The 10,633-nt window shown below is 39.1% G+C and overlaps 1 protein-coding gene across 1 annotated transcript in view; it reads right to left on the reverse strand.

The window, feature by feature from the left end:
- The window catches only part of CEP350 (centrosomal protein 350kDa), a 65,552-nt gene that overhangs the window by 39,112 nt on the left and 15,807 nt on the right, over nucleotides 1-10,633 (reverse strand). Inside the window, 9 exon segments of the mRNA XM_009320636.1 lie at nucleotides 67-230; nucleotides 346-566; nucleotides 2,126-2,315; nucleotides 3,260-3,423; nucleotides 4,609-4,762; nucleotides 6,114-7,177; nucleotides 8,698-8,819; nucleotides 9,487-10,024; nucleotides 10,026-10,116. Of these exon segments, the coding sequence (XP_009318911.1) occupies nucleotides 67-230; nucleotides 346-566; nucleotides 2,126-2,315; nucleotides 3,260-3,423; nucleotides 4,609-4,762; nucleotides 6,114-7,177; nucleotides 8,698-8,819; nucleotides 9,487-10,024; nucleotides 10,026-10,116 (2,708 nt within the window).

Raw genomic sequence — 10,633 nt, forward strand, 5'->3', positions numbered from 1 at the left:
ATTTGATTAATTTTCTTGCAAAATAAAAGAAAGGAAGGTTAAAACAAGGAAGTATTTTGCCATTACCTTTAGAATCTGAGCCAAAGAAACGCTCTCCTGCTGGGCAAGTGATATGCCTCGTACTCGTTCTATGTCTGAAAGCTGTCGCACAGACTCCTCAATAGCACTAAGGTAGTTCAACTCTGCTGATAAACGATGCTGAAGACCAGCAGGGGAGAATCGCATACATCCTGCAGGATAAGACTTACTAGTGAACCTCCATAGACTTCAGTGCCCCACATCAAAAAATAAAAAAAAAAAACCAAAACTGTCGGGGATTAGTATGGTTTTAACAGAATAACTCACCGCTCGCTGAGGCTGCTCCTGCTACAGACCTACTAGTTCCCAGACTCAAGTCGGGGAAGGCTACATTAGGCTTCAGCCCTGACGCTGTACTTCCAGAAAAGCCAGCAGGTGACTTGACTCTTTCTGCTGTATTGCCTATAGAATCGAACTGCAACATTTTTTGGGAACCAGGAGATGGGGAAGAAGTCGATGTCTTCTGGGATCTTCCTTTGTCTGAGAAACTGACAGCGAAACAAAAAAAGAAAGGAGTCAATATTCTCCTAAGTTCAGCCATTTGATAAAACAATAAAGCAATAACCTAGTTCTTCCATTTATATACACCAAACAGATCCACACAAAATGCACAGTCTTTTATGGTTTGCACAGGCCCAGTCTGCCTTTAGGAAATGGCCTCCTGAGATGGGTTTTGTACCTATATCCCAGTTTAGGGTTAAGTTTCTAGAGCACCCCCTTTTTCCCCCAAGTATTAAACCTAGCCAGCATACACCAAAAAAAAAAAAAAAATTAACATAGTATCTACATGTTCTACATGGCCACACAAGCAGTTTCAATGCCACCTGTTACAAACCTGGCATGAGAAAGTCAGGATGCACTCACCTGCATGTGCATTTACACATCTGTTTTGAGAGTGAGTGATGAACTTTGTTTTACTCACAGGAAATTAGGGCAATATTTTGGTATCAGAATACGATGAACAGTATTTCAAAAAGTAAACAGGTTACTATCAGCATATGGATGCAACTGAACGTGATAAGCCACTGCCCTGAGTCTCAATCTCTTTCATCAAAATGCAATTAAATGCTTGAAGGCCAAAACTTGACTTAAACAGTTAGTAACATTTCTTAAGAGAAAGTTAAAGACATCTCTTCCCAAACATACAGAAAATGATGCAGACACTTCTTAAATTTACTATTCCAATTTTATTAAGCCAAAAAGGATTAACAGTGGCTGCTTAAATCCCTTAGGAAGATGTTCTGCTTCACTTGGCACATCTTAGGAGGTCACAGGACCTTTCAAACCCAATACTGGATATCAGTGAAAGTCACCAATAAAAGTCAGTACCTCAGAACCATTCTATACCCACATAGAATGAGTGAAACACCATTCATATTATTTGTTGCTTTTTAGAAAAAAAAGTACAGTGAAAACTAAGCTCAGTGTATTTCGTAACCATCTTCATTGCACAGTTAGCAGAAAATAAACTGCATTCATAGGTAGACACACAGAGGATGCAACAGGAAAAATAATTTTTCTCTTCTTCTATACTCTCTTCTGAGGTGCAGTTCATCTCTCAAAAAGCATCATCTCACAGAGCTGGATAGGCTTATGAGTATTAGCTGTACACAAGTCTAGCCAAAAATGTCTGTGGATCCTACTGAAAAGAGCAAGATGACTGCATAGGTTGACTAGCTTTTTTTTTTTTTTTTCCTTCCACTTCTTACAGACCATTTGTAGAAACAGAAAACGAAAATTGTGTTTCAATGTGTAAGGTACTGAACCTGACAGGATACCTATATTGGCCAGTTATCCTTAAAAAAGAGGGGTCATTTGGGGAGGAATCACTGTTTTGTATTTTCTCTTCCTACAGCCATCTACTTTAGGCTTTCATATTTAAAATACAGGGAAAAAAATGTTTTCTGCATGCCCATCTTACTAACATTTGATCATTTCTGTTACTTTCTTTTTGCACATCCAAAGACACAGCCATTTTTTATAACATGCCATAACACTACCAAGCTTAGCTATATTTGTTATATTTGTAACATATGTTCCATGCTACCTCATCAGGGAGTGTCCAGACAAGTTCTCCAGTGTGCTGTCTGTATCTGGGTTCTGCTCATGATCTTTATTAGAAACTCTGCTACTCGATAAGGACTTCTTTGCCTGTTGGGATCCCCACTCTAATTCAGATAGCATTTTATCTTCTTCCACGGGAAAGTGGTGAGAACTTCCATTGAAAGAGTCCAACCCTAAGAAGCAACAACATTGCCAAAAGTTTATGTTTGGTATGAATATCTTAGCCATCAGGAGCCCCAAAACAAATAATTGAGAACTTTTTTCCCCAATTAAAGATGCCTTTGAGTTAGAAGTCTATAAATCCAACGAGCAAGAAATGTAAATCTGGCAGCTTCCTACAGGAAATTAAGTTCTCTTCTGCATATTGTGTCCACTGTCAACAAAACTGTCACTCAGCTTTCATTTCAGCACACTATTGGTTTAAATAAAGAAAATACGCATTTGACTCTTCAATACTGATAATCAGAATAAAGCCTAGCTTTCTTTGGGTAAGCTAGAGAATTTTGAAAAAAAATAGGGAGAGAGATAATTTGGAACACCCAATCTTATTTTTCTCACCTTTTATAGGCTTTAAACCTAGCTTTTTCTTATGTTATCCATTGCTTATATAGTAAGAGTGTACCACATCTCAAGTTTCTTCATGTTTTTGTAATGTACAAGTTACTCTAGGAAGAAGCGTATTTATTAATTTGTGCACTTAGGAAAACTGCCTGTGATCCAAAGATGAAGCATACAGACAAACTTGTCACCTTCATAAATGTGGCCATAGCTCTGATTTCTCAGCAGCCTATTGGAATTTCCTCAATACAGAATCTGAGGATAGTTGCCACACAATATTAAGATTAACTAATTTCTTAGAAGGCTGGTTTAGGTAAGGAAAAATTTTCAGTGCTGTTAACCTCTTGCTTATTTAATTTTAGATGACTGTATTTTAAGGTCAGAGAATAATCAGAGTCAAAAAGAATTTAAGAAGGAATCACTGGAGGAATAAATAAATCATCCTATCAGTATTAGATTACAGTTTCCAGATATGTAGAAAGACTGCAATTTTCATAACAAGAAAACCCTAAAACCTCATTAAAAAAAAAAATACTCTACGGTCAAGTACTGCACTTACGTTCCTTTTTCCCTCTCTTTTTAGAGGAAGCAGATGAGCGAGAAGATGCTGCAGACCGTGGTCCAGATGAATGCTGAGAAGCAAGTGCTACAGATCGAGGTTCATGGGGAGACTTCCTACTAGAAACTTCTTCCTGAATGCTTGAATTACTGCTGCCAGCAACACTAAAAAGGAGCACACTGACAGTGCTTAACTAAGGACTTCCAACTGCCCCATTACATTGTGCACAAGAAATCCACCACACTTTAAATTAGAGACAGATGGCTAAAACTGCACTAATTAGCCCATCTTGAAAAGCATTGATTTTGAGATTAAAAACTATAACAGCTAAAACATTAGGAAGTTTGACATGATATTGAACTTACTGGAACATACTTCCGATAATATGAAACAGTAAAAGGTGGATAACAACCATCCTTTCCAATGCTAACTCTTAAGAGCTATTTGACTATAGACTTGAACAACATAACAATGACTCTGAATATGACTGCATTTTAGACAATCTCTAGGCATACAGATATCATCAATAAACTGACAGAAATATGAGTGATTTTCAATACAAGATTACAAAAGATTTGCAAATAAGGGGGTAATGCATTTATACTAAATAATACCAACAGAAGACCTATCAAGAAGTTTAATCAGAAGGAAAGCATTTTTTGCAGCCAACATTTTCAGTGTGCAAAGTGCCTTTTACCTTCCTCTCTTTCTTCTTAGGTAAAGAAGTATCCATATAAACACGGTACTTGTGGCCTTCCCCAACGTGCCCAAAAGATGTAAACATATTTCATTACAAAAAAATGGGTCTTAGGAAATTCAGGAAGCCACATGAATTCAATAGTAACATGGGAAGTCTAGGATTTATTGTCCTCAAATTTTAGTCTGAACAAAAGGTTTTAAAAGTTCTTACAGACAATTTATGTATCCATTACTAAGCATTACTGAACCCGTACTGAAAGCAATTATAGGCTTTTTACAAAATTTTGAAGTACTCAAGGTATTTTAACACTTTCAAATATCTTTTCTTTTTTCTAAATTACAAAGACTAACCAACAACTTATTTTCACCTGACTACAAAGGGTAAGAACCTAGCCTAAAGCTACCTGCCAGACTAAGGAAGAACAAAAATTAGACAGATGAGGAATACTTGACTCGAATCTTTATGTCTTAACCATGCTGCTTGCTATATTAACTGCAAGGTTCTAAGGAAATACCTGATCACTTTCACTAGTATTACAATACAGTATAACAGAACAGAAAACCACCATACTATGAAACAAATTTTGCATTAACTATGTTCTGTCAAATTCTGCATTGTGATTTTTACAAGAAACCTAACACACAGTTACCTGAGGTCACGTGCAATCTTTTTGTCTGTTAAAGTGCCACTTCCCTGCGATGAGGCAAAATCATCTTCGTAAGAGACCACGCTCTCTGGAGGGCTCATGGCAGGGAGTAAAGGGCGCAGCAGGGCAGACCCTCCATTCGACCTTTCATCAAACGCTAAAGTGTAGGCAAAGAAGGGAAAAGACAAAAATGATACCAAATGCAATGTGCAAACAGGTAATAAAACTGCAGAAATTAAAATGTTCCCAACCACGAGTTACAGAGACTTCCTTTCAAATACAAAAACATCAGGAGAACAACAGTATAGCCATCCCATGGCAGTTTTAACACAACATAACAAGCACAGTCTTCCTCTTTTTGTAAGTTATTGAATACTCTACTTCATTAACACACTCCAGCTAAAATATTCTTGAAGAGCATAGAGAGAGTAGAGCCACCTGCAGAAAATTTAAATGCAATCACGTTTAAGGGAAATAAAATGATAGAAAAAAGAATCAAGAAAAAACACAAGATAAAAATCAACTTCTCAGAAAACTTTCCTCCTCAAAATGAGGAACTCAAGGCAAGAGAAACACTACTCATAAAATGAAGAATAAATTTGTACAAAAAATGAAAGTCAAATGAAGCACCCTGCATGAGACACTTGTAAAGCATGCCCTAAGACACTAACACTTGAAATGGGCTCATTTAAGCAGTAGGTGTATCCCTACTGATACACCAAAACTTTACCTTCTCAAAATCAAATATTGTTACAAGAGTTTCAATCGTCGCACTACTTCAAGACATTATCGAATAACTCATGGGAGCAAAGATGCAAAAGGCAAGTCCACATCATTCATCCACTGAAGTTACATGTTTCTAATAATATAGTAAAGCTATATTATTCTTGTGTAGCAAGATCTCAGGATACATGTAAGCATTTATGTTTATGCCACGAAGTAAGTGCTGCATAAAGCATGCATTTCATCTTTCTGCCTTAACTGAAACAAGAATTATGTGCTACTGCAGATGATCTGGAGTGCATATATAGTAGGAAGATGCACATTCCAATCCAGAGGGTCTGTTCTCCATGGTGAGAGAACCATTTCCAAATGCACTCTGGGCAATTTAGATTTAGTATACTATTTTGGATACAATAAATATAAACCTCACATTCACAATTCCATAACTATGGGTGTCCTTAATACATGTAACCCAGCATATGAATTAGTTACCGATCTAGAAATACAGAGCAATCTAACACAAAAATAATCTTCTTCCAGCCCAAAAGTGTGGTTGTTTTTTGGTTGGGTTTTTTTTTTATTCTTTTTTTCCTTAGACAAGAAGGCAAAAGAAGGGAGGGAAATAATTTTTATCATCTGAAAGTCAAGTGAGAAAGCCTTACACAGATTCATGATTGAGACATCTAAAAGCACATTCCTTACCTGTGAAGTATAAAGTGTAAGGAGTTGTAAGACTGGGGAAAACAGTAATTCATGAGAGCTTTGAGAGATTTTTCCATTTTTACCTTTTCCATGAAGCTGATAACTTTTCGCAAAGATGTTGATGACACTGTGGGGACTTCCCTTCGCCAGTTCTTCCCACGGCCCCTTGCTGTGTGCACCACTTGTCTGAGTGAAAAGTGGCAAATACTTCTCAGCTTCTTTCTGAAACTCCTTTATGGGCTCAAAAGCATTTCTCTCCCGAATGCAGAAATCTTTCTCTTTTAATGTCTCCAGCATCTTCAGTGGCAATTGTTTGTGCTGGCCTCCTTCCTCTTCAGAGAGGCTTCCATCACTCAGTAGAGGCCCTTCACTGATGGAGTCAATGCTGGACTCATGAGGAATTACAGCTTTGTTCAGAGCATAAGTCTGGTTTTCACGGCCCGGGGAGTCAGTCTGTCTCTTAGATAAATGTCCTAGTATCCCCTCATGCCTCTTAGCAGCAAGGGACCTCATTCCAAGGCTGACTGCAGCAGTATGAGGCCTGATCATCTCAGGGAGCTTTTTAAATTCACTAAGGTTGCCTACCCCAGGAAGGCTGTCATCAAAGGCTGTATGAGACACACAGGTACCCAACATTTTTTGAATCCTGGCCGAAAAAGCATCTTCATTTTCCTCTCTCACAGGAGGACTCACAGCCTTTGCCCACCGCCCATCATCCTGGTTTTCTTGCATAAATTCATGGTCTGAGTTCCACATGGTACCATAATTGATACCAGCCCCAGCCAACTTTTTGGCTTCACTTTCAATCCTGCTAGAAAGGGAAGCAGCTGTAGCTTTCAAAGCTTCAATCCGATCTAATTTACTCTTATATTGGTTAGCAGTAGGTTTTACCAAGAGATTTTGCTGTGCAGCAGGTGAATTCAGGTACGGCTGAGGCATCAAGGTCAGCGATCCCATGGGTGCAGCATGGCTCCTCCTGCCTGCCAACATCGCGTCACACTCCTTTGACAAAAGGTCCATCTGCTCCAGACTCCAGTGTTGGGAACAAGGGCCTCCACTTGAGCCCATGAGAGCTTGCGGGTGAGAGAGCTGGACTCTTGGGCTCAACCTGTCTGGCTGTACCCATGGAGGCTCCATCAAATCACTCCTGAAATGAATAGTCAACATTTAAGTTGGTGACTTATACAAGTACTGTTGTTTTAGATGAAAGTATCATTGCCACAAATTTATTTTTCAGGAAGAAATACTTTTTGGTGGAATCAGAAGGGCAGGGAATGGGACAGTAAACAGTTACAGAATGTTATTTAAAAAAACCAAACAACACAGCACCTTCCAAATTTGAAATGCCGTTCAGGGTGTACTGTGTGCTTTAGAGTTGTAACAAGCTGAGTGTTTTCATCAGCAGCAGTAAGTCTTTTCCAAAAGTTTCCTGACCTCAAAAGGGAGGAAACATAATTCCCGCCCCCCTTCCCCCCCCTTGGAATTTCTTAGCCCCAGCCTTCCCCCTCCAGTTGAACCCAGCCCATGCTTCACTGGAGCTGTCACTTAGGGTAGGCATGAAGAACACTTAGAGAAAAGGAGGACTGGGAATACAAGGATGTTTAAAGTTCTGTAAGACATCTTTTTTATTTCCAGATAGCTCCCATTTGCATGACAGGAGCTCTGTAGAGACCTTCCTTCGCTAATATCACTTTCATGTATTCTGAATACTGTGAAACCTGGGAAGTCCCTCATAAAAAACTGCTTCTCTGCTTACTATGAGGCTCTGCAAATAACTTACGCAGCCCTTTAAGTCTCATCTCTCCCCTACTATTAGTACTTACCTTTTTCCTTACGATGTTACACTAACAATATTTACTACCATACGGTTTAGCAGCCTATTCTATACACAGTACTACATAGCATTCCTAGTGCTTCCTTGAACTTTTCCAGAAAGGAAACAGGTCTCATTGAATTTACAAAGTCAATGTTGATTTGACCAAGTTAAGGTACAGATAATGAAGCAAGTACATATTTAAGCAGCAGACATTCATTATGTAATTAAAAATGAAGACACACTTGCACAACAGGGATATTAAGGATATGCAAGAAACTTAATGATTTTTAGTTGCTTATATTTAAGTGTTTGGTTAGGCACCTTGACTTACAGTAAGAAAAACTTTGGTAATACACTGAACAGTTAAAAATGGGGAAAGCAGCATGAAAGGAAATAGGGAAAGGCTAGTTCCAAGCAGAAGCAGAGGGTTTTGGTACTTTAGAGACAGTAACTAAAGGCCTGAATCCAAGAGAATAGATTAAATAGAAACACTGAACAAATCAAATAAGAAAAATCAACAGACGTATTCATACGATCAGCTTCTTTTGTCTGATGGCAATGGCAGAGGAAATATAGTCTCCCAATATGAAATGTACATCTCCTTGATGTCAGCAAAAGATTAACAGCAACCACCGTTCACTTTATTTATTTACAGGCTAACTCAATACCCATAGCCAAAATTTTCATATGCTTTCCTGCATCAGCTTCCTCTTTACTGCGAGGAAACGTTATAATTGCCATAAAGACAATTACTCTCGCTAGAACATGAACTTAAGAGCCTAGTCTATTTTCACCTCTCAGAGATGAAAACTAGAGTATCTTCCTCTCTCAAAAGGCCCACAGTGTCTCACCTCAGCAGCGGCTGCTGCGGTTCTGAAAGCGACATGTCACTACTTGAAGATGCACTAGGAGGACGCTCTTGAGCCTTGTTTTCTTTGTCGGATTCCCCAGATGGTTGATAACCAGGTCTGGGCTAGAAATGAAGAGAACCAGAAAAATGCATTTTCAAAAGTCTGCAGGAGTTTAGAAGCTCTTGTCTCATTAAAATTGAAAAGGCTTACATTTCTCAGTGTAGTATCGCATCTTTCCTACCACACAAAGACTTAAAAACACAAGACATTTATGTTTTTGTCTCAGCAGAATGTACTGGGGAAAAAAGCTTTGCTCATATACTGAACTAGTTCATCTGAACACATCAAATTGATATTAGTCTTTTACCATATATTAATCTTCTTCCGTATTCAGTTTCTGATTAGCAAACTTATTTTAACTCACTGCTGATAAAAGTTTGTGCACTGACTGAAAGCAACTTCAGACAAAGCTCTTCTTATGGTTTGACTGGTGTCAAAGGAGCCAACCTTTACAGCTGCTGTTAGCTAATATCCAGAATTCTGCTTCTATTTATAATAGAAAGATGATTTCCATTCACCTTTCTAGTATGTGAAAGAAAGAAAGGTGAAAAGCAGCCACTAGCAAGGAGGCTCCAGATCAAAACAACTATGTTTAAGCAAAAGCTACACAGTTTTCTTTGTATCCTTTTTCTTAACTGACAACCACACCAGGACAAGTCATGACCTTCCTAAACATATGACCTCCTATTCCTGCAAAGAACTGCAACACATTTAGTGAATCAGCTATACCTGCGTTTCCTGCACCACAGGCAGCTGAGGTGGCTCTTCTAAAAACGTACGTTCTAGCAATAGTTTAGAATAGGTTTCCTGTAACCGTTTTGCTGCTGAAGGCTCAGGAGGAGGCACATTCTTCACTTTAGTAAAAGCCTCCTTCTGCTTTCTGTAGAGCTCTTGAAGCCTTTTGTTCTTCTGTTCTGTTGCCTCCTTTTGTGCTTTCTTCTCTTCATTCTGCTTCTTCTTCCTCTCCTCTTGCTGCCTGATGATGTACTGACGAACCTCATCTGTATCATAGTGACGTTTCTTAGAGATCACCTGAGGCTCCTCACTGGCAGCTATCTTGTCTGGTTTCCTTTTGGTTGGACTGTGGCTCCTGGCATTTTGAGTAGGCAAAACAGATTTCTGATTCTGCTTTTCCACATCTTTCTCTTGCTTTGTACTCATGGAATCTAACTGCAAGTCATCAAGAATTCCACGTATCTCCACGGGCAGGAAGTCCTTATTTACAGAGGCATGATCTTCTTGGTTATCATTCGGAAGAGAAGCTTCCCCGTACTTTACTTCTTGACCTTTCAGAACTTCTTGAAGAGTTTTTATGGGTAACATCCAGTCTAGAATCTGAACCTGTCCTTCCAATACAGCCTGCTGAAGAATAAGACTTGTCAAATACTTCAAGGAAAAATAAAATTTGGGAAATTACATGCCATCACTGAAACAGCTGCAAAAGTGAGGATGAGGGACGAGTGCAAATCTCACTGTAAATGTGCTTTTACTTCATTCAGTGTCATAGTCTGAATATAGCAGCCTTTGCTTAGACTGAGGTCATACCCTTTATACTCTTACCAGCCTCACCACCTCACAGGCTGTCCTGGTTTCGGCTGGGATAGAGTTAATTTTCTTCCTAGTTGCTGGTACAGTGCTGTGTTTTGGATTTAGGATGAGAACAATGTTGATGACACACTGATGTTTTAGTTGTTGCTAAGTAGGGTTTACGCTAGTCAAGGACTTTTCAGCTTCCCATGCTCTACCGACTGAGAAGGCTGGAGGTGCACAAGGAGCTGGGAGGGAGCACAGCCAGGACAGCTGACCCAAACTGGCCAAGGGGATATTCCATCCCATGTGACGTCATGCTCAGTACATGAACTGGGGAAAGCTGGCC

The sequence above is a fragment of the Pygoscelis adeliae genome, unplaced genomic scaffold, assembly GCF_000699105.1.
Source record: "Pygoscelis adeliae isolate BGI_AS28 unplaced genomic scaffold, ASM69910v1 Scaffold402, whole genome shotgun sequence".
NCBI classification, from domain to species: Eukaryota; Metazoa; Chordata; class Aves; order Sphenisciformes; family Spheniscidae; genus Pygoscelis; species Pygoscelis adeliae.